This window comes from Alosa pseudoharengus, unplaced genomic scaffold (assembly GCF_046254945.1).
Source record: "Alosa pseudoharengus isolate Yale_2024_CS ecotype anadromous, Long Island Sound unplaced genomic scaffold, YU_APseudo_1.1 YU_APseudo_1.1_scf_4, whole genome shotgun sequence".
Lineage (NCBI taxonomy): Eukaryota > Metazoa > Chordata > Actinopteri > Clupeiformes > Clupeidae > Alosa > Alosa pseudoharengus.
In genome coordinates, this window is record NW_027468774.1 from 26,067,798 (window position 1) to 26,092,237 (window position 24,440).

Sequence of the window (24,440 nt, forward strand, 5' to 3'; positions counted from 1 at the left end):
TGCAGCTTTGGGTGTGGGATGAGGGGGGGATGTCACAGGGGGTATACATGCATAAATGCACCTACAAATCCAACAGTCTATCTGCAGTGCTGTCAGTTTAAATGTTACAGCCCATTGAATTCATATTGTATGCCCAGAAGACAGTCCAGGAGGAATCCTCTACTCATCCCCACATTTTACAAATGTATTTCATTGTGTTTGAGTACAAAATCTTACATGTTTTATCCTGTGGTTCTTTCCTCCATTTGCGACCACAGACATATATGTGGTGAGAGAGCTGATAAAACACTTTGCTCTGATTGAGGTGGGAATCCGTGGGGCTTAAACCATTGATAGTATCTTTTTCAAAAATGGTTGGAAAACAGTCTACAAACATATAGGGGTAGTCGGACTTACACTAAATAAATAGACATAGCAAATTCAGATCAGACAGCGGGGAAGAGATAATAACACTATATGATTGACATGCAATGCACTCCACTCGTCTCTCTTAAATATATAAATGTTGTTTATGTTCATATTTCCTCTTTGTTCTCTCAATGTGGTCTTCTCAGCTGATGTTTTTTTTTTTAAAAAGGTTACTTATTTGTGGACTGAATGCAAATGTGTAAAAGAAGGAATATTAATTTAAAAAAAAAACAATGTGCTATGTGTATAAAATGTGTATGTCAATGATCCCTGTAATAAAGATTCAGAGATGTGTAAATATACTTTTGTGAATTTATCAGTATCAATCTTTCCTAAAAAGCAAACCTTTCCATTTACACCGATTGTTTTTTTTTTTTAGCAGACACTTTTTATCCAAAGCTATTTCCAGCAAGGCGCGTTCTTTATCAGTAAGCAAATAGGTTACTCCCAGGGCAACATACAGGCCACCCGAACCCCACAAATTGTAGCCTAGCTTTGCGTGCCACCTGTGTTCAACACAGGCTATGGGTGAGATGATGTAAACCATAGGGAAAAGCTGACCAATATGGTTCCAAGCATGGTATTATTCATTTTTTTCCATCGTTTCATTCTCTCTGTCATTTCTATTTCTCTCCTCCCACAGAGTGCATCTGCTCTCCTCTAATCTTTGCCTGAAATCACCAAGATAATCCTCCCTCCATCTGTCAGATAGTGGGAGAGATTCAATTGAAAAAAACTTAAGCAGCGACATTGTGTGGTGAAACTTTGAAAGACATCTATTTTTTTTAAATCCCGATGTATACAGTGCTCGCGGTGACCAATCAAAACTCACTATGATTGCAGTTGTAATGGCGAATATGATTGGTTAATCCAATCCTGTAATGGGATTAGGGTGCGGTTTGAAGGATGGAATTTCAGATTTAGGGGTTCTTCACTATCTTCCATTTATTGTCATCGCGTTGCAATGGAAGAATGACACTGTTGAAATATTTATACGATTGTAAATTAGTTATTTAAAAGTGTTATAAATAACAAAGTGGATACATGTATTCTAATTTAACAACAGTTCAAACATCCTTTTAATAAATCTGAGTTGCAACCAGACACGTCCATCCTTTACATTTAGCCTAATAGCCTTTATTCATTGGTGTACATTCACAACGAAGGCGGAGAATACAAGGGAATTAGTAAAAGACAACCCACAGTAATTGGGTGGTCTATACATTCGTCAATTTTGTTCCAATTACATCGACACTCATGTAAGAAACTTGATCAGGAATGGCTGTTCGCCTATTAAGTCCCGCCTATTCTCACCCACAATGAATCTCAAAGCTTTGGGAAAAAGCTAAGAGCCACTACCGATTTCTCCGGCTTCACAAATTCCTTGTCGGATTTCTTAAAATAATAATTACTTTGGTGTCTATGATTTACGAATGGGTTCATCGACGCAGAAAATACAATTGATGTGTTTGTAAAATTTGTAGCAACGCTTGTTGGTTTCTTGTTAATAAGGAAGAACGCATTCAGGCTATGTGGCTCCCTGATTAGCTCCATAATTTCATTCTCAAATCACGGCGAGTTTAATCGGGGGAAATTACCAGAAAGCACATTGAAGGTAAACATAGCTGTCGTTTTATTCTATATGATTTCTTGTAAAGAAGTTGTTTGTTGTAAAAGCAATAGTGTATGTTAGCTAGAAGCTATCGGATGTGGGTCAAACTCCGGCTCAGTGTTTTCAGGTCATGTCTGAACCACACTTGCAGTTTGTAGCTAACGTTAGCTAGCCCGCTAACTAGCCAGTTTGGTAGTTGAGCAAAGATCTTAGCCGCCTTCTGTGTCGGTGCTGTGATTTTTATGTTTAGTAAGCAAGATGTGTATTAAATGTCTCCCGACAGTTCTGAGTTTTATCATCAGCTCTCGCACATACAGACGCACGCATTGTGTGCATGTTAACGTTAAGTAGATGGTTAGTGTGTAAATTAATGTTAACTTTGTAAGCAGTTTGCGTGTAACGTTGAAACAGTGGAATGTCAACCATTAACGTTAAATGATTGACAGGGGAAGAGAAACTGCCATATCTTTTCGTCGTCAAGATATATCTCTTGGAAAAAATATGTCTAGTGTTTACAGTTAACGTTTGTTTGTTAGAGTTTAATCTGCTCAAGTCGTTCATTTAGCATTAACTTTAAGAATATCTAGTGCTTAGACTGTGGTGCTCACTGCTCACTTAACTTTGTCTGTGCTCTCCCGTCTCTGCTCGCCATAGGATGACCGAATACAAACTGGTGGTTGTAGGAGCTGGTGGTGTTGGGAAGAGTGCTCTGACTATTCAGCTCATCCAGAACCACTTTGTCGACGAATATGATCCTACAATCGAGGTGTGTGTGTGAAATCAACTCTGTCCCAGATTGGTGATATCTAACGTTACTTTAGGTCTAAAATATAGTTGAATTAAGATACTCCTCAAATCAGTCTGTTATGTCAGTGTTCAGTTTTCAGTGGAACAGTAGCTGAGTGTCATTACCATTTATGTAGCTAACATGTCCTTGGTAGACTAACCTCTAAGACAATGGGTTTATATCATGTGATTAGACTGCTATCTGACATCCCCTGCATGTTTGCCATAAAGCCTCAACAACTTCAGTGGTTGTGTCAGAGAAAATAACTACGCAGGTGTATGTTTGTGTAGGATTCTTATAGGAAGCAGGTGGTGATCGATGGGGAGACATGCCTGTTGGACATTTTGGACACTGCAGGTCAGGAGGAGTACAGCGCCATGAGGGACCAGTACATGAGGACAGGAGAGGGTTTCCTCTGTGTGTTTGCCATTAACAACATCAAATCTTTTGAGGATGTACACCTTTACAGGTACACCATATGACTGCACGCACACACACACAGAAAGTCTCTCAGTAGTGTAACTGAGGCAGGTGGTGTACATGTTGTTATTACACCAAACCATATGTATAAAATCAACATGGCTCACCTCCGTATTTAAGTTAATTTCATATTTTCATAATCTGCACCTCAACAACTTCTATGTGTATATATATGTATATATGTGTGTAGCCATTAATATGTTTGCCTTGTTGACAAATTGACTCGCCTGTATCTATGCAGAGAGCAGATAAACCGCGTAAAGGACAGCGAGAATGTTCCCATGGTCCTGGTGGGGAACAAGAGCGATCTGAGCACCCGCTCCGTGGAGTCGCGGCAGGCTCAGGAGTTGGCTCGCAGCTACGGTATCCCTTTCGTGGAGACCTCTGCCAAAACACGACAGGTAAACAGATTAATGAAAACATGCATACTGGGGTTTTCATCTTGAACAAGGCCATCAGGCCATAGAATGTGGTTGTTTTCCCCTCTGGAGAATGTCAAAGCATTGAAATGCAAAGTTTAAAATTATGGTTTTGAGCATATAGCATCATTCTAGACAATGTCTAGGCTTCACAAAAACATATGACTTGTCTCCTCAATCTCCATTTTACTTAGGATGCTTAAGTACATCTATGTGCAGTGTCTCAGTAGCATCTTAAACCATCTGCACTAAAATAAACAGTAACGAATGCTTTACAATTAGGAGTGATTTTTAAATCGAAATCGATCAAAATTACATCTAAATCTCGAACTTCGAACTCAAAGGTACAATCGACAATGTAGCCACACCCCCAATGTCACATCCAGCATGTATGGCAAGACGCAAAAACACACACGTGCTGAACTACGGCGTCAACACTCCTCTAATCTTAGGCTGCAACCACTTAAAAAAACACACATCAACTGACTGAAATCAAAGCCCCTCTTGCTACTCTGAAATCACCGGTGTGGAAGAATTTTGTCGTTCATTCACGTCAATTAACACTATCTTAGCCTACTCAACTTAACAAGTGAAGTCCAAAATTACTTTAAGGCTTAAAATCCACATTAATAAGTACATATTCCCTGAACACTAAACTTTGGTCTCTTCGGAGTGTGCTGAAACAATGAAATTATCATTCTGTGCCGTTTCATTTCACTATATTCACGTCTCTGTTTAATTGTTTGTTCTGTTTACAACCTCGCGGTTGGAACTGTTTCAAAATACAAAGCGGTTTCAAAATAAAAGTCCCCAGAAACAGAATAGGAAAAGGCCAACAAAAGTAAATAACATAAGTGTTTCCTCTAGGATTTTTTTAAGCAGTGGGGGCAGGCCCGTCCGAACACTCTCACCCCCCCCCCCCCCGTCCCAGCACCACGGAACTGACAACTGACACTTCGCTGCAACACAAACAATTATATTGATTAACCTCTATTCACACACTATTCAATGAGGCATTATTTTCAGTTGTGATTGAACTGTATTTTTGGAGAATCTACAACAGGTCTGCAAAATTAATTTTACAAGAAATTCTTCGTGGGGAAACCAAAATTCAAAGAAGCCTTGCTGTGCACATTTAATTTTTCTTTTGGAAAAATAACTCCAAGGCTCGGTTATAGAGGAATTCAGAAAGAGGTGGTCCATTGATGCTGAGTAGCATACATGCTGTTAGATCAGATTGGGTTTTGAAAATTGCTGCACAACAACCCCTCCCCCCCACGACACATACATAAAAAACTATTGTTTTTATAGCCTATAATTTAGTATGAAAAGTATTTCTTTTAAAATATGAATTGCTTAAAAATACTGCTAATTTTATGCAGTTTAACAAATGTATAAATTGTGCACTGTCGCTTTAAGACAGTCGCTTTAATTCACGTTTATTTCTCAATGATCTTCTGCCTGCACCGCTATGGCTAGTGCTGTGCCTATGGCTGGGCCCTCTCACAGTTTTTAAATGGTCAGTAGTGGGAACTACTGTTGCCTTCATGATTTCCTTTTAAAAGTTTCTTATAAGAAGGAGATATCAATTATCAACAATGGCAAGCCAGCTGGAACCTGCGGCTCTCTCTCCCTCTCGTGAGTGCAGACGCGTTCCCAATTAAATGGATCGCATAACGTTCACATTAGATCTGCTGCAAAGGAGATAACTAAGAGTTAACTTAGTTTAACATGATGTTATCTCTATTTAACATGATGTTTTGACATTGACATTGCAAACGTTCTCTAAGGAGAATGAAAATCAGTTTGCAGTAAGGCTAACCAACGTCGTCTCTATCGCAGGAAAAAAATAGCGAGCAGCCTGATAACCAAATGAAATGCTCGGCGGGCCGCAGTTTGCCGACCCCTGGCCTAGGCTAAGCATTCTGTAGCCTAATTCGTTAGAAAATTAAAAAAATGGTTGTTTTTGCTAATTTATTTTCACATTTAGCAACAAGGGTAATAAACGTTTAGGTCGTGCGGCCTTTGTGCGTCTGTGTAGCCCAAATCATTAAAAAATAAACTTTTCCGTGTCATACAACACAACTATTTACTTTAACATCATTACATCTATAGACTATTTCCAATTTGTATTATATTAGTGACTCACTTATCGTTTTAATGTTTCCAGATGTTTGATATCAGGACGTGAGCTGTCAGAACTGACAAGTTGAACGTTGTCTTGTTAAAACGGACCCACCGCGGTGACGTTTTTGGTGGAGGTGTTGTTTAATAGTGACTCAAACGTTTGGACAATAAGCAAACGTTTGGACAATAAGCACATCAACACACTATGTGGAGTTAAACTGGACAGCCCCAAACCTCTGAATAGTTCTGCTTGTTGTTAAATTGCAATGTTAGCCAACGGGGGTGCATAATGTCGGCAAGATCATTTAAAAGGCAACTGCGACTATTGTGCGTCTGCCCCATTTCTGATACCGTGGGGGAAGAAAATTAAACCGTGGCGGGCCGCCACTACCAAATCAACATAGAGGAAACACTGACATAAGGAATGCATTAATAGTAATATTAAAAAAAAAAATCGAAAATCGAATCGTGGCTTTAAAATCGAAAACTAAATCGAATTGAGGATTTGGAGAATCGTGACACCCCTATTTACAATGGTGACATTCCTACTATAATGAAATCCAGAAAAAACATTACAATCCCTCTTCTCTCTTGCTCAGGGTGTGGAGGATGCCTTTTATTCCCTTGTGAGGGAAATCAGAAGATACAAGGAGACGAATCGCAGCAACAAGAAGAGCAAGAAAAACACACAGAGACGTTGCACTTTGCTATAGCACCGCATTACTAATCTCCACTGATGACATCTTATCATACCATACACACAGACACGCACACACCACCCTGCTATAGTGTTTTACATATGCTGACATCCTCATAAACCCCTTCTATAGCACAGTGTGCAGACTGCATGCACACAACCTCTGTTTGCAGCAGAACACACACATACTGTACATGTACACAGAAAGACTTGTTTTACACACATTGCTGATTTAAGTGTCTAATGAGTTCAGAGAGAGACATGCACACAAAATTACAGAATGAAGACTGGCACAGTGGTTTTGTCTGTGGCCCATTTCCATACCAGATTGACTTCCAAGACTTTGACTCAAAACAGTGAGTGACTAGAGATTTTTGTTCAAGTTCAGGTCTGTTCCATTGATTTCAGCTGCTGACCGTGGCCCAAGCCCCATGGCTTTTGATTAACAGCTAGCCAGAATATCACAATCATCATGAACAAACTTGTTTGTAAGGATCTGTAATCCTCCTGACTGATGATTGGAGTGACTTGAGTGAGGCATAGGTGCAAGAGAAGGCACATCTTGGTTAGTTCTATTGAAATGTTATAGGAATACCGGTCCTAGACGAGGGAAATTTCAACTGCTTCTGTGGACGGACCTGTACTTGTACAATATTGTTGTACAAGTTTGTCCCCAACTGTATTTAATTGGGGTTCGCTTTTATCATGACCAATCCTCTCCGCACGGTCGGAAAGCTACTGCATAAATTACTCCCTTGGGTGACTGTTCTATGCACCACCTTACGGTCTTATTTTGGGCTTTTAAATCAGAGGACATGCAAAGGATTACTGTTGTAGTCATGCCAACCTTGCAGTCTGATCGTGTCCCTAAAGAGGAACTGTGATGTGCTGGAATGGGACTTTGAAAAGAAAGGAAGTATGTTTTTGTAGTAGAGTATATTTTGCCATCATTGGCTTGCCATTCCCGCTTGCCAGCAGAACAGTTCTGCTTTGTCATTTTTGAAGTGTCTCGATCATTTTTTCCCCTTTTTTTTTTTGGGAGAGCTAAGAGGTCACTTTGTTGTCTGTCTCTGGCCATTGCCCAACTACTGCTGATTAGATCTGTTATGTGAGTTCACAAACTAGCAGGTGCACCTGGCCTGGTCAATGGCCTTAGACCTGGAGAAGACACTCTCACTGTGGTGGGGATGTATTGTAGAGACATCTACCAGCTTTCCCTTAAAAATGTTTAATAATGTACTTTGATCCAGCTCTTAAACTTGAATCAAAACCTGGATAATTGGTTCTGAGGGTTCATCTGCTCATCCCATGGGTTGCATGGGTCAGTGATAAGAGGACAGAAAGTGAGTGTTGCACATGTTTCTAACGCCCAGCGGGAAGTTCTGTGGAACTGTGCGGTTAGCGAGTATTTGGTTGAATACTTCCTCAATCCTCACAGCGTGAAATGTAAATTGAGTGAGCATGACTGGAAGGCAAGAGCAGAGGGTGGATGGTGTGAGAATGTGTAAGTGGGAGTGACCTTTATTCAGCCGTGTCCCACCTTTGCTTCTTTTGGAACATCTAGGCAAGACGATTCCCAAAAGGAGAGGTGAAATTTGCCACCTTTGGCTTTCTTATGAGTTAGAATACTACTGTGTGAATGCTATTAATGTGGGAACGTGAGGTGTTGTGTGTTTGTAAGAGCACTCGGTCAGCTGACCTCAGAAAGAATCATGTGACTTAATGTCTGTAGAGTAGTTTTAGTGTTCCCATGGCTGCAACAGGACCCATGGACAGTTTCTAGGAAAAGGACATCAGTTTTGCCATGGGATCCAAACCTAAAACATTCCTCTTAGTGATCAGATGTTGTAGCAACCTTTGTTTGTGAATAAAAAACACATTTTTGGATAACTAAGTTAGCCTCCTTAATCTTTTCTTTGTAGGCTGATATTTAAAAGCTTTTAAACCATGCTGAAGGACTACGCTATTATTCACTCAGGTTTGATCTGTGTGTGTGTGTGTGTATTAGGTTTTTGAATAAATGGAAGGTTAGGATGCGACAAGTTCAGAATATGATTCCAGTGTATTCATTGTTTAAGCATACGGCTTCAGCAGGGCCCTGGTCTCACAAAACAGGATTTAGCACTGATCCAGCTAACTTTTAAAACATTCTCTGATGTAACCATCTCTGGGTGAAGGATCTGGCTAATGGACAGACGCTGAGCAAAATGCCACCAATGTATTAGATCCATACACTGAAGTTTGAAGCATGACGGGTTTTTATTTATAAGTAGCAATCTAATAGACTTGCCCTTCAAAGGCCAAACCAGATAAACCAGCTTGCCAAGTGGTGTACTTTAGCAAAATGGTTGCTGATAGAGACTTAATCAATGTCCTTTTAGGCAAGTCCCTCTACTCGGCGGCCATATTGCAACGCATTTTGGGCACTTATCAGGCATCTATTTCGGGCAGAACTGCACTTGCACAAGGCTTCACCAACTACCGACACCAACCTGGCTCCAGCCTGAAGATCACAACACATGATTGGCAGGATGTATTCACAACATACCACATGATTGGCACTATTCACATGTCAACTTTTGGCAGCGGAAGGGGCGGAATATTAGCCTGGTCCTACCAGACTCTCGTACATTTCATAATGTACAAAGAGTCTGGCCACTTTCTATTGCCAAGCGTTAACTTCCTTGAAGGCGAGTACTCTGTTTAAAACTATTGGATCTGCCCAGAGCCACTCTGTCATAATCGCTAACGTTTGGTCGTGATGTCTTATGTCTGGCTCAAACTAGCACACGACCTCAATGTCATCGTTCTCAGCCATTCCCTCTGTTCGCTGATTGGATCTGCAGATTTTTGCAGTAGAAAACCCGTAAATATACCGTAGACCCAGACGACGTACTGAAGGGAAATGAAAATTAAACGGAAGTACGTAGGAGGGCAGAGCCAGGGTAGCGGAATATGTGTAGACGACTGCCATGTTTGCATTACGAACGAACCCCATACATTTCTATGGGAGATTTTTTTGAGTGCTGTGTCTCCTCATTAGAAAGTCTCTGGACTTATTTCTTGCGAAAACAATGTTAGTTTTGAAAGTTAACGAGTTTTATGAAAACTAGGTTGTTTTAATTGGCAAAGGTGAAATGTATCCACCAAACCTAGTCCATCACAACCCTGCACCACTTTCCACATATCGTGACTGTATCTATGTGACACGTGGGTGTCTTAACTGGATACAAGTAGGGAGAATGGTTGCTGTGAAATGGCTATGGACACTGAGTGTGTGTACACCTGGGTTGACAGTTGTTGACCTTCACTGATTGTTTCGGAAAGGTTCTAGAGTGATGGCAAGCAGAGAGCCCTTGTATACATGCCCACGTGCATACAACACTCACGGCCAGTTTTTACATACTGGGATTATTTTAGTTAAGGACTAGGCTTAATCCATGTACAAGAAACCAGTCCTTGAGCTATAACAGTGAAGAGACGGAGTCAGTTTTACAAAAAGAAATGCAGTGTATTTTCACTATAGGAAAAAAAAGCTATATGTAAACACAGTCGGTATATTGAATCTTTTTACATAAAAAGACAACCCCTCATTCTTCACAGTAGAGGGAGAGAATAGACAGCTCGAGAAGAGCTGTAAGAACCACCTTGCCCTTTCACCAGCCGAAACGAGACACAAGCTTCTGTTGATCATCCAAGTCCTTCTGCACCTTCTTTCTCATGTAGAAAATGGGGCAGTCTCGACTGAGAGAGACACAGAGGAGGAAGACAAAGAAGGAAACAGGAAGCACCATCGTCAAAACGCATAAGATGTCACTCCGATAAAACGTCCACACAGCTCATGATGTTAGCCAATGCAAAGTCACTGTAAAAGGGCTACAGTCCACTTCATGCAGCATGAATGCTGAAGCCAGCCATTGATTTGGGAAAGTGAAGTGAGGCCAAGGGCTTTTGGTCATCTAAATTAGTTTTCAACAGGTTAATTATAGGTGATTCAAACAATTAAGTACAAAAGCGATTTTCACAACATTGGTTGCGAGTCAAAGGGCATAGTCAGATCAACAACAATTCACATCTAGCCAGTAAGACTAGTCACATGACACCAGTGCAAGGCAAATATGACACAGGTCAAAATGATCCAAATATAATCATTCAAGGCATTATGACCTTAATTGATCCAACACATTCCTGTCTGGCTTATATATGTCACTTAAATAAATAAATATTGCCTTAAAGATTTTAGCACTATTCCTTCACCCAATTTCACTGGAAAGATTAGCAAGGCTAACAGTGTCTGCCAGTCTGCGCTACATCCTGCATACTTGCCCATGAAGAACCATGCTGCCCTGCACTAATGCAATCTAATCTCTGACTTCCATCTTTCTGTGTGTGGTGGGGCTGAAACCGGTGTGGGTAGCAGAGCTCTGTGAGGGCTAGTGTACCTGGTGCAGAGCACATCTTCATGCAGCGAGCCCTGGCAGCGCTGGCACTGGGTCCACAGACGAGAGAAGCGCTCCTCCAGCGACGACATGTGCAAGATCTGGACACACACACACAGAGTTTGAGACATGTTTCCACCCAATAACGCTACAATTTCAGGCATGCAGGCAACACGCAGATGGGAACATGCTTAATGATACCTCTTTTTGGTATAGTTCAGACTCCCTCTTCTTGCAGAAATCACACACAGCCGCTGCAGAGGAAAAGAAAACAGACCACATAAGATAAGAGAAGGCAGTCAGGCACACGCTCACACAGCCACACACGCTCACATACACACGCTCACACACACACAGCCACCTGCAGCTCACTAACCGTCGGTTTTGAGCACTGCTCGGCAACCTATGCAGGTGCTCCTCTTCTGGGCGAATGCCATGAGCCCCCCCACCTTGGACGTCAACACAGTCTTACAGCGTGTGTGTTCTCCCTCTGAAAGAGAGAAAACTTGGTTTACACGCAGACTACTTTTGCACATTTAATTCCACAAGCACATAGACACAACTGATTCTGTAACTGAAGGCATCACTATGTAAAAGAGACTGGTAGCACTGTGATAACATGCCACAGAGAAAAGTTGTTGCTTTTACATAGACATGTACATGCCAATAAATGTACAGTGACCTTCAGAACTGAATGGTGAATAGGTGATGTTTTGTGTGTGTGTGAGACTAATTGAAAATATGAGTGTGTGTGAAAGCTTACTCAGGAGGACGCTCTCAGCCTTGGTCTCCCCCAGGATGGGCTCAAAGATTCTGAGCAGAGGCTTGGACAGCTGCTGGTCCAGGTAGTACTGTGTGTCTATGGGGATGTTATTCTCCAGCACATAGATGGGGTCCTGACCAGCGCGCGTGAACGCACGCACGCACACACACACACACACACACACACACACACAAAGTTACTATCCACGATATTCGTGAGTCATCAATGGGCGTCGCCACCAAAGTACTCAGTCTTCTATTTCAGGCTGAAGCTGTGTTGTATTGATTTGAATGTGATGGTAGCAAGTGCCTGATGCATCCTAAGCCATGTAACCGTGCATTTATATTATTTCTGTCAGTCATATATTATACAATATCATATTTTACTCAGCCTGCTGAGACTGTACTAAGTTATTATCTAAACAGAATGGAAAGATAAAAACCGAACAGAAGTAGGGTTTCACTAATACAGTGGATATACAGGATGTAGGCAGAACACTCTACAGTGTGACCAACATTGGGCAAAGGTGCTGCTTCCTCTCAACTGTCCCACCACATAGCTTCAACCTCTCTCTAAAGCAGCTGATTAGCACTCTAATTAGCACTCTTCAGCCAGATAGAGGAGCCAATTAGTGAGCAGAACATTGCAGAAAATATGCATCTTGAAATCTACAGCAGAAAGCAGATTTTGTCCAGGGGAAATACATCTAGGATATGAAGGCATGGCAAACACCTCAAATAGGCAAACACTCTGAACAAACTGATGTCTAATAGTTTAACTCTACAATTTAGTACCGCACACAGTTAACAGTCTTTACATGTTTTCTGGAGTAGTTTTCTAACCTATATAAGGTGTTTTCAAACAAATCTCTGATTTTGGTTAACAGGGACTTTAGAGAGGTGGAACTGTGGAAAATATGAGTCCTCTGCACACATATATAAGGTGTTTTCAAACAAATCTCTGATTTTGGTTAACAGGGACTTTAGAGAGGTGGAACTGTGGAAAATATGAGTCCTCTGCACACATACACAGACACACACAGACACACAGAGCTCTCACCTCAGATTTCATATAGGCTGCAACTCCCTTGGTAGCTTGAATGATGACGTATGGAACTCGGTCTCCCAGGTTAGGAGCACTGCCAGCGTCACGTTTGCGCATCCTGCAACACACACCCCTCAATCATCAAAGTGCAATCACACACACAGGTACATAACAAGAAACACTGCCACTGGTAGTAAACTTAACCCCTCTCTTACAGACACATACACAATGTAGGTTACATTGGTGCCATGAACTGGATTGAGGTTTAGGGGTAATGGTAGCCAACCAGTAGATGACTCTCCAGTGAGTACACCTCCCTTCCAACACCTTAAGAGACATGCTAGCAACAGATGCTAGCACCCATGGCGTTTAGCCTCCTTGCTAGCATGCCTCCCAAGGTGCTGCAAGTTTGTGGGTTTGAACCCCAGCCAGGTCTGCCTATGGCTGGGGCGGGCACGCGTGCACACACACACACACACACACACCTCTCTGCAAGCTCGACGTGAGCCTGTTTGCCAGCGTACTCCTGTGCTGTGCGCGTGAGCTCCTTGGTGATGACCAGCTGGCTGATGTCGATCCTGTTGCACAGCAGGTCCGAGATCACCTCTTTAGCGTGAGCGACAGCTCCAGTAGGGTCCCTGTAAACACACACACACACACACCTTTAGCATGCGATGTGCTCACACCTAAGACAATCAAGGCACCTACTAAAAAAAGCATAATGGTCAGAACAGAAGCATAAAGACAGTTCAGAACAGATCCCCTATAAGAACATTGGCAAAACAAAACATCTATTGGATATGTGGTTGTGGCTATGCACATAACCTACGTAGACATTCCTAACACATGAGCACTGGGTGCATTTCTGTTAGCTGACCTGCTAAGGTTAGAGGTTTTTCAAGCTGCTTGAAAAGTACATGCTTTTTACAGTGTGTATTTACTATGTGCGTGTGTATGGGTTTGTGTACCTGTCTATGAGGATTTTCTGGAGGCAGGTGTTGATGAGGTTGGCCACCAGGGGGCAGTTGTCTCTGCGGACCGTCTCTATCCCCTTACAGTCCATCTTTTCGTGCTGCTCCGCACTAGAGGAGAAGTACAGACCTGCATATCGTTTCTTATTGATCAACAGGTACGGGTAGTACACCTGCAGGACAGGGAGAGAGAGAGAGAGATGAGAGAAAACTAACACAAGCTAAAAACTGTAGGAAGCATGTAAGATCCAGAAAAGCAGACCAAAATAAAAAAATCTACAAATTTGTGTTTGTATGAGGGGGCTTCAGGTGGTACCTTCTCAAACTCTAGTTTGATTGGTTGGACAAAGTGTGACGACACCCACTCAGCAGCCTCCCTGCCCACCTCCATTGCCTCCTTCACTGTAGCCACGCCCAACTTCACCATCACAGAGTCTGTGTCCCCATAAATTACCTAAACATACACATAAACCTTAGAAAAATCACAAACCCCAAGAAAAATAAATAGATAGAAAGTTCTGAATATCTCCAGAAAACAAACAGGTTGTCACCTTAGCATCAGCTTGGTAACCATTGGATATGGTATACTTGGACTCAACCAGCTGCTTGGTCTGTTCAATCATCTGCCTGCCAAAGCCAGTCACACTCTGCAGACACAGACACATATAGACACGCTTGTCACAGAACACCTCAGATATAGACCCAGAGGGATTCACTCAAGTTCCTCTTACAAAGGCAAACATTCATAGTAGAGGTCAGCTGTTTTACAAACCACAAGAGAACCGTACTGTGTGAAATCAGAAGGTAAACTCAGTGAATCAAGTACTTTTGCAAAGTAGAGCCCTGCCTTATTGAAATATTTACATTTATTTATCCAGGGATAAAGAACACATTGAGATTGTTGACTCTTTTTCAAGTGGGTCTGGCCAAGAAGGCAGCACACAGAAAGATAAAACACAGCAGTGAAAACAACGACCAAAAATAAAACTGAAATAATACAAAACTTAAAAACAGGAACACAGATTGAGAGAATTGTTTAAGAAATGCTAAAAAAAAAAACTAAAGGCTGCCTTGCCAAACCCAGAACGTACTGATGGAACATTAAACAGGATATACCGGTACCTGCAAGAGTGTAAATTGTACCAGTCTTACTAGTTTTTTAAAGTGCAGAGACATATACCTTGTATACAAGGATTAACCAGTGCATTACTCTTCGTACATAAAGAGAAGGCCAAGCAACCATTTCATACAGTACACAGTGATGAATGGAGTAAATTGTACAGCACACGTTATAAATCTTAGTGCTGAATGATACAGAGTTTAATGACTGCAACACTGTCTTTGAGGTATGTCTATTAAACACATCACCGTAATCTAAAATAGGCAAAAAAAAGTAGATTCAACTAGCTTTCTGTGTTTGCTGTGTAAAACAAAAACTATTCCTAAACCCTAACCCAACTTAAATTTTTTAGTAATTGTTTGACATGCAAGACAGGGCATCCTCCAACGTAAAACCCAGGTATTGGTCTGTCCTGCAGTGTGTAGATTATGTTTTGGATTTTTAGAAGGAAAAAAAAAACTAGGGCTGTCAATCGATTAAAAAAATTAATCTAATTCATTACATACTCTGTGATTAATTAATCTAAATTAATCGCATATATAAATAAATGAATTCAAATGAATCATTGAATAATCAGCATTAGTGACATTAAAGTTCAAAAACTCTTTTATTATTATTTTCACTGTTCAAATAATTGCCATAATAATCTATGATATGACCTAATATGCTGAGGAAATAAATTCAAAAGTGCTTCGGGAAGAATTTTTTTTTCACATACAAGGCATTTCAGGCCACAGATATAACCTAGGGGACACAATGAAAATAAATTAACACTCCCCTCAATGTCAGCACTTATTTCTTTACATTGATGTGCGACTATAGAGTTGATGAACTCCGGTGATATGCAAATTCCTTGCTGCAGACATTGCAGAGGACTTTATTTTCAACACTTTATTTTTATCAACACCATCAGGCCGTTTTTTAAAAGTAAATGTTCCAATCAATGATCCAGGCAACACGTTTTCTTCTCTCTCCTTCATTTTACAGTCTAATTTTTACTGACTAGAACGGCTTGGGGTCAAAGGTCATACGGAATCGATTAATCTGCACTAATTTTTTTAATCAGTTATTTTTTCTCAAATTAAATAATCGAAATTAATCAGTTATTTTGACAGCCCTAAAAAAAACATATTTTGTTTTCTTACAATGCAAAATTACATATCGGCAAGATAGTTTTAGGACTTGGGCAAGAATTTATTGCAGAGGATCAGAGAAAGGCAAACGCATCACCGAGCTCACCTGCGAGATCTCCAGGCAGGGCAGTTTGCCCACCTGGGCACCAGTGAAGCCGTACACGGAGTTGGCACTGATCTTCAATGCCAACTGCCTGCCATCCAAAACCTGCTTCTTGAATGGGTCGGTCTCCTTCTTCAGCTCAGCCTTGGCCCTAAGACACACACACACACACACACACACACACACACACACACTCCTTTAAAAAGAAACATTCTAATAATTTCTGTTGCATAATTCAACCACGTTTATGTACTGTGTAGTATAACTCAATTCATGTTTCTGTAATATTGGGTGTTAGCATGTACTGTGACCATTGCATGTGCTTCAGGATAGAGATGACCTTTCATTTCTGCATTGTAACGATACACATTTATATTTGAATCCAACTCTTCTTGGCGTCTGCATGTGTACATTTAATAGTGGGTGTGCTCTGCGTGTGTCTACCTCTTTCTGGCACCCAGCAGGTTCTCCAGGATTTCTGGTAGCAGGCCCTTCCTCACCGCGTGCTTCACAAACATGTCACCAGTGGGAGTCTTAATGAAGTCCTCGGGAGTGAGACTGAGACAGACACACACACACACACACACACACACACACACACACAATAATGAATTACTGTTCCACAAGTATCTCTTCAGGCAGGCTACATTTCACTGATCTTTAGATAGGTCTTACCCAAGTTTCTCCGCATGCCCCTGTCCCTTGGGAAGTAATGTAGTGTAACAAAGGTTGTGGGCCATCATGATGGATGGATACAGAGAGGAGAAATCCAACGTAGCTATAGGAATGCTGTAGTACCTACCACACACAGACAAAAAAAATCATTATAAAGTCTGTGCACAAGCCAAACTAAAATGCCTACTACAGCCAGCACACCGATTACATCTATATAGGACTCAACACCACTCCATTACAGCCAAGGGTGAAAATGTCCCCTCTTACACACACATACACACACACACACACCCTTTTTCAGGTTCTATGACTGTGGCACCCGTGTAGTCCTCTCCTCCCTCACTCCTCAGCACAGGCATCACCAGGTCCTGCTTCATGGCCTACAAACACACAGAAGACTCCCAATCATGCACTTACAGTATATTGCAAATCCTGGATGCATGAAGGTGCTCCAATTCAATTGTTTCACTATGGAACAATGTGACTGACCACTGCAACACACATTGCATTTATAAAAGCAAGGCACAAGCGGAAGGCTTCTGAAAACGCAAGGCGTCTAAAGTTAAAAATAGTTCGTTGCGTTTGGTCACTGCTTAGCCGTTTGCCTTAGCAAACTCAGAGCTATATTTGGCAGAATATAATGTACACAAATAATGTCACAGCAACAACATGTACGCAATCAATTTCCATCTCACTCCTCCAGGTTTCGCTGCCTGATGTCTACATATTAGCCGTTTTTCCACTGACAGCAAACCCGTTCTTGAACCGGTTCCGTTCAGAATTCTTTGATCCTTGGTGCTATCTAGTGAACCAGCCCACATTTCCACCAGTTTTGAACCGAACTAAGGGTGCGTCAAACAATGGGTGTTGCATGCAAAACAAAAGTTAATGAGATGCATGAACGGGAGAATGATATGACTGTTGTCCTGTAAAAATGCTAGTTAACGTCTGCCATCTAGTCCTAGTTGACTAGTTTTGTTTACTCATGGCAACAGTTGATAAGGAGGGAAAACGCATGGTTTGAACTGTAAAGTGACACGCCCACTCCGGTTCACAAGAAAAAAACAAGTATTTTCGAATTAATCTCCGAACCAAAGTGGCACGTTCCGAATCATGTTTTTGTTTGGTTCAAATGTTGGTTTGCGAACAGGAACGGGGCCAGTTCTCTGTCAAAGGAAAAAGGCTAATAGTACACCAGGCACCGTGTGTGTGTGTGTGTGTGTGTGTGTGTGTGTGTGTGTGTGTGTGTGTGTGTGTGTGTACCTGTCTGAGGAGCTGAGACACAACTTTGATTTGCTGTCCGCGGGAGAGCAGGTAGGTGAGGGGGACCCCAGTGACTCTGGCCATCTCCATGTAGTTGATAACGCACATGAGCTTCTGTAGCAGGCGCAGCGGCAGATAGGCGTCCTTTAGACAGTACACCGCCAGCCTGCGGCGCGTCTGCTCGTTCCCATTCTACAGCGAGACCGGTACAGAGAGGAGAGAGATGTCAAAAGAGCAAGAGGGATACAAAATAAAAATGTTACAGTGGAACTGGACCTAAAGCACCATTGGTTGCATCTACACAAAAGGACTCGTACAGTTTGTGTGTGTGTGTGTGCGTGTTACCTGTAGGTCCGTAATGATGGAATGCTGCACATCTTCCTTCTGCTCTTGCAGGAAGTGGAAGCTGACAGCGTTGAGCGTGTATGATCGTAGCTTATAATCCCGCAGCAGAACCTGAACACACACACAGATAAATGAGACATCACAACAGTGCACCATCTTGCTGAGCCTGCAGTCTTCCTATGAGGCCTGTGGATACTTCACCTGTTCTCAACCACTGAGACTTATGAACCCTATGCTCCTCTGTGAACTGATGCGCGTGTGTGTACCTGGAGTAGGTCAAACTGGACCCTGCCCTCTATGTTGACCGTTTTGTTTTCCCTGCGGCCCATCTGCTTGCTCTGGAAGCTGGAGTCTTTCAGCACAGACTTAATGCCCCGCACCCGGCCCAAGTAGGGGAACAGGTTCACCTAGACACAGACAAACACACTTTTTTTTATAAAGCGGGCTTCCATCATTTTTAAAGATCATTTCAATCTCAACTATGAAAGTGGAACGAGCACAGCCGCATTCAAGCACATTCAGCCATGGTAGCTGGGTGCAGGTGCAGACACACACACACACACACACACACACACAAAGGGGTAGACAGACAGATGGATAAACAAACATCAGACCCGCACACAGAGTACATGCCAACCAGCAAACCTTGAGGGTAGCAGCTCGGTTGAGGAGGTAAGGAAAGTCAAAGTTCTGAATGTTGTAGCCTGTGATGATATCTGGGTCCACCGTTCTCACAAACTCAGCCCATTTCTGTGAATTAAAAAAAAAGTGTCACATCAGCACATCATAAAAAAGTGTGTGTGTGTGTGTGTATGGTCCAGAGATAATACTCAAAGGAAATGTGTGTTTGTGTGCATAAATGCAGCCTGCTCTTCCTGGGTAAAAAAGAACTAGTGAGGATGTGGGTGCGAGTATGTATATGTGTATGACTGCAGCAAATTCAACCCTGAATACAATAAGACCCGGCAGAGGTATAAAAGTGTGTGTGTGTGTGTGTGTGTGTGTACCTGCAGCATGTTCTTCTCCTGAGTAAAACAGAGGATCTGTGAGCCCACTATGCTGGCGCAGCTCTGCAGGGTAAAGACGGTGCGGACGAACGGCTCCTTCTCTCCCTGACGCTGCACCATGGAGGCGATCTGGATGACCGGGTCCACCTCCGCCTCCGGGAAGATCCCTGAGCACATACAAACAACACACATGAACTCTCACACTCACACACACACTCTTTAATTCACACACTTACACATTGTCTGCATATTCATAAATAGAAAAACACTACAATCATATACAGACACACAACACCCTTAATACCCACAAATGTAGCTTAGTTTACACACATTCAAATAGGTATTAGCGCACACAGTAAATCTACAGACACAGGACATTCACCGAGTGAGGTTACTGGACACACCTTTCCTCCCGGCACACTCTATATCAAAGCTTAGGATTCGGAGCGGCGCGATCCTCTGCCAGTCTCCCTCTGCTGGGTGACTGATCAGATCTGTCCATCCAACATCCACCTCATACTGAGACAGAGACACCTGAAAGAGAGAGAGAAGGTTAAGGAAAGAGTAGAATACTACACCATATTAGGACGTTTTTTTTTTTTGCAATATTGACATGTTGAACATTCATGGGGAAATAAACAAATAAATGCTTTTAGATTGTCAGTCCAATCTAGCATGCCACCTCTGTCTCTCCACAGTCTACTGCAAGTGCCCACTCTGTAAAAGTGTACTGTACCCTGCCTGGATGCCTGGAGCTCATGTCCCCAGGGTTCTTCTCTTCTCTGACTCGGTACTTTCCTTTGGGCAGTTCAATCCAGCAGCAGCCCACTACATCACAGTCCACCATGAACCTGAAGGTGAAGCCAGGGTGAAAACAAAATCACTGCAAATAGCTGTGTCGTGTGTATTCTCTCTCTCTCTCACACACACACACACGGACACACACACACACTGCTGAGATGCAGTAGCTGACCAGTAAATCTCCTCTAAATGGTATTTACTCAGAGCAAAGGACAAGTTCATTATTATAAAAATAAATCTATCAGGTTTATTTTGATAATACCACATCTTTCTGGGGCACAGTTGTTCCTGGTTCCTGGATCCACTTGTACGAGATGCCATAAACGGTCACCCACCTGATCTCAAAGTCGATGTTGGCCTCATAGGGGGAGTAGGACTGTGGGGGGAAGCTACCAAACTTGAAGCCCTGCTCCAACAAACGCTTTGCCGGGGCCACCAGGCGTGGCATTGCCATGGTGATCCGCAGGAAGTCTTGAGGCCGATTCCCATGGTATCCATACATACCTTGATGAAAAATGACAAGATATTAAACACACACACAAAAAATGAAAATATGAAAAGTGGACAATGAGCAGCCAGACTATATGCTGCTGAGAGACTCACTCTCTTTGCGGGTGATGTCTACAGCCAGCACAGTGGCTGAGATGTTGTCTTTGTTAGAGCGCATGTCCTTCAGGACAACAGAGTTCAACTCCCGCTGGAAGTCAGCCAGGTGAACGCGGGTGAAACCTGTCGAGCACAGAGGAGAAATGATGCTATCGGAAAAATCACCACATCAACTAACCACCCGGTATACAATAAGCACAGACAAAGTCTTCAAAATAAATGCAGTAGCTCTGAGGTTAGTATGACGATCGAGATGTACAGATGTAGCGATGAGGTTGCAGATGCAGCGATCAGGGTGTATTCTCACCGTTAGGGGCGGGGATGTAGAAGTAAGGGGCAAATCCGTGCACGTGGCAGCATACGCTGTGTCCGGCATCCGTAACGCCAAACATGCGGATGATCGGAACCTTCCCTTGAGACTGACCAGGCATACCTGCAACTGGTGAGTCTGTGTGCACCAGGGCACGCACAACACACACACACACACACACACACACACACACACTCTTCGATTACTGTTGAAAGGCACTATATTTGGATCTTGTGAAATACATGTATGATTGCTGTTCCTGATTTTCATGAATTTAAAGACCAAATTCAGCTGAAATCAGGTCTGTACTAAATAGATGACCAAGTTCAAGCCTGTTTGAGCCGACAATGATGTGTGTTAAAGCTTGCTTTACCCAGATAATAATCCAGGTCAATCTGCTGGAAAACGAGGCTCTGGGTGTACTGGTTTAGGGGTGGAGCGGTTGGTCGGGGCCATCTTGGATTCGTTTCAGCTGAGAACAGGTCAGCTGAACAAAGGTCAAAGAGAATAAAGGTCAGGGGTCAAATATCAGCAGATGTTAAGGCAGATCAAGGCATAAGGCATATACAACAGTAACAGTAACAATGAAAGTATGAAAAAACTGTGAGGTGTACCATGACTAATATTTACCAACAAATGAACAGCACTAATATCGCTTTGAAAAAGATCACTTCCAGTGCATATTAATGGCTGATAACGATAAAGTCTTGATGCTTTGCTCTCTTGGAGCGAAGTACAACATGCTGCTAGTGTTGCCAAGATGGAAGCCGACTGTCATACATAGTCTCACGTCACAGAGAGGAGGAGGAGGCATAAGTAAAGTATAGATGCTGGTCGCACTTCATCACCACTTCACTTACCTACTGGTATGACATCATGGCCTGCCTGCCCTTCACCTGACTCAGCTTCTATGTCGGGGTCGTCAAAGTTGGCCAGCTCTTCCTCAAACTGAGACGGGCTGTCCTCCCAGTCTCCCCCCGGCTTCCCACGTTTGGCCTGTGAGGCCCCGCCATTGAAGGAACCTCCATTCTGCCTCTTTTTCTGCTCCATTCCTCAAGAGACCTGAAATAAGACCAAGGTGATGGTGTTAATTGTACTCCACATAACCTTAGGGTCAAAGTACACAGACATAACCATATGGATAGTAGTTTGTATACATTACCATCATAACTAAGAAATGACCAAACATTCTGCCTGTGCACATGCCAAACATAATAACAAAGCATCTTCTCAGACCATCAAATGAGTGGTCATCACGATTTTATAAATGATCAGCTTTATCATGGTGACAAAGGAAAGGTCCACATCTTGGCATTTCGAAGACACCATCACTCAGAACTGATTGCATTAGATTTGAAGGTTAATTTACATTAAGAGTCTAGGAAGAGGGACAGGTATGCATAGATCAGTGATTCTCAAAGTGGGGTCCAGGGACCCCTTGGGGTCCGTGACCCATAGCCAAGGGGTCCGCAAAATAATTTGCTTGAAATTATGATGTTGAGGTTTATCATTTTAAAAATTAACATCTACAGATGATGCCCATTTTCACCCATTAGACAAGCAAATTGTGTCTATTCGCTCCTACCCACATTAACATTTAACTTTACTTAGGTCAGAACCATTCCTACTACTGCTTAGCTTGGCTTATTTGTTAGTCAGCTGAAAATGTGTAGACATGTTTGAGTCAGTCCATGTTGTCAAGTGATGCAAAATCCAAAATTGACAAAAGACCAAGTCACACATCTGCCAAAAAAACATGGGATAGTGGACATGGCCACAACTTCAAAATGGTATGCTTAATTGTTATGGTTATGAGAGGGTCCTCGGAAAATCCCCCAAAAGGGGTCCATGGAACCAAAAACATTGAGAAATCACATTGAAAACACCTGGCATAGATGATCAATGTGAGGCTCTGACTGCTGGTGCTTCATTACTGCTCTTTACTAGAATAAAGACAGCTACAACCACAAAAGGCATAGCTTTTTTCTTATTACTGTCCGAGGAAGACACTCCATTAAAGCTGAATATCAAACGTCCAGCCAACTTCACCGCGCTCTTGATTAACGTTACCAACCAAGCAGGGGCACCTTCTTGGCACCCGAAGACGCATGCTCCAGGAAAAATAACTGAATAATTGCCTTACCTTTATGTTATGCTATAACGTTCCCACGGTAAGTTACAATGATCTCAAGTCACTTTTACTAAATGCTGTAAGATGCTCACTTAAACAGGACTTTCAATCTTACTGTTTATATTGTGAAAAGTTTTAGCTAACGACAGGCCTTCTGTTGGGGCATCAAAATTACTTCTCAGTAGCTTCTAACTTAAAAGTCAACCATCTTCCTACGTCTGCGGATACAACGTTAAGTTTGAGGTTAGACAGTTTTGTACAACACTGCAATGTTCACATAAGCTAACCTTTATTTAGCAAGCTAACAAAGTATCAACAACCAACTAGCCTAATAACTTAACCAAGCGAAGACAGGCCAAGCAAGTGATTTTCAGACGACCTTACGGTGATCATTCTTGGATTCATAACAAGGCTGAGATTGATTAAAAAAACATTTATACCTTCGTCCAAATTGGTCCCGTTTCCCCTCACGTTAACTTGTCTGACAGAAACTCCCGCCACTTCCCTATATTCAACCACTGAACTTTCACCGCGAATGATTTCCGTTTTCCCGGCAAAAATCCGGAAGTTGACCGATTTAGTGGTTAGTCGTTTCAGCCATGTTTAGAGGGTCGATTTGCTCGTTTTTTTTTTATCATTCTCAGCTGTCTAATCAAGCAGTCTGGACAAAATGAGTAATGTGGATAGATGTTGATGCAACTTAAGAATGATAATTTCATGAGGCCCATATAAATACTTTCCCCGGTCGTATTGTAGGCCTAGGCATATTGTTGTCTACCAGATTGTTTGTCGTAGCCTAGCCGACCGATCCTTCTGATAGGCTACCGACCTTATATCACGCAATTAACAACGGCAACATGGCCTGTACTAGGCTACTGCATTTGTAGCTTTAGACACTGTGCCAAGCATGCTAAGATCAAATTGTTGAATTTGTCATTTGATGTTCGGCTAAAAAAAACAACTGCCAACTACACCACTAAAAAGTGACGCTCAAAAGTCACGTTGTAGCCTATTTTCTGCACCTGGGCCAGCCACACATTATAAATAGCTTATGTTGCCCTTTCAAGCTCCTTTGAAAAAAATTGAGGCTCCTCACGAGTCAGTCAGCAAGGATCGACAGACAGGGGCTCCACCAGTAGCAGAACTCACGAGTTTCCAAACCAGGCAATCAGGCATCTCATTTTGGGAAACGCCTCCTT

General features: G+C 42.4%; 2 protein-coding genes across 3 annotated transcripts; one reads left to right on the plus strand and one right to left on the minus strand.

Annotated features, from left to right (window-relative positions):
• The first annotated feature begins 1,727 nt into the window (after positions 1–1,727).
• LOC143102153 (GTPase KRas) lies at positions 1,728–8,424 on the plus strand. The gene is made up of 5 exons (XM_076265574.1): positions 1,728–2,023; positions 2,675–2,786; positions 3,098–3,276; positions 3,529–3,688; positions 6,433–8,424. Exons 2-5 carry the CDS (start codon positions 2,676–2,678, stop codon positions 6,544–6,546), a joined length of 564 nt encoding a protein of 187 aa, XP_076121689.1. The 5' UTR covers positions 1,728–2,023; position 2,675; the 3' UTR covers positions 6,547–8,424.
• Positions 8,425–9,857: 1,433 nt separating this feature from the next.
• On the minus strand, positions 9,858–24,400 carry pold1 (polymerase (DNA directed), delta 1, catalytic subunit). 2 transcript variants are annotated; one of them, XM_076265573.1, is made up of 27 exons: positions 24,338–24,400; positions 21,971–22,172; positions 21,484–21,597; positions 21,108–21,248; positions 20,798–20,923; positions 20,530–20,698; positions 20,130–20,244; positions 19,798–19,927; positions 19,394–19,560; positions 19,032–19,136; positions 18,653–18,793; positions 18,387–18,497; positions 18,042–18,233; positions 17,070–17,158; positions 16,779–16,901; positions 16,548–16,661; positions 16,107–16,254; positions 14,299–14,394; positions 14,064–14,201; positions 13,745–13,920; positions 13,262–13,414; positions 12,792–12,894; positions 11,733–11,865; positions 11,346–11,459; positions 11,171–11,223; positions 10,973–11,070; positions 9,858–10,274 (listed from the first exon to the last, which is right to left on the minus strand). In XM_076265573.1, the coding sequence occupies exons 2-27, from the start codon at positions 22,158–22,160 to the stop codon at positions 10,187–10,189; spliced, it is 3,327 nt and encodes a 1,108-aa protein (XP_076121688.1). In that variant the 5' UTR covers positions 22,161–22,172; positions 24,338–24,400; the 3' UTR covers positions 9,858–10,186. The 2 variants fall into 2 exon arrangements, with proteins under 2 accessions (XP_076121688.1, XP_076121687.1); XM_076265572.1 differs by lacking the exon at positions 24,338–24,400 and adding an exon at positions 23,682–24,261.
• Between the last annotated feature and the right edge of the window lie 40 nt (positions 24,401–24,440).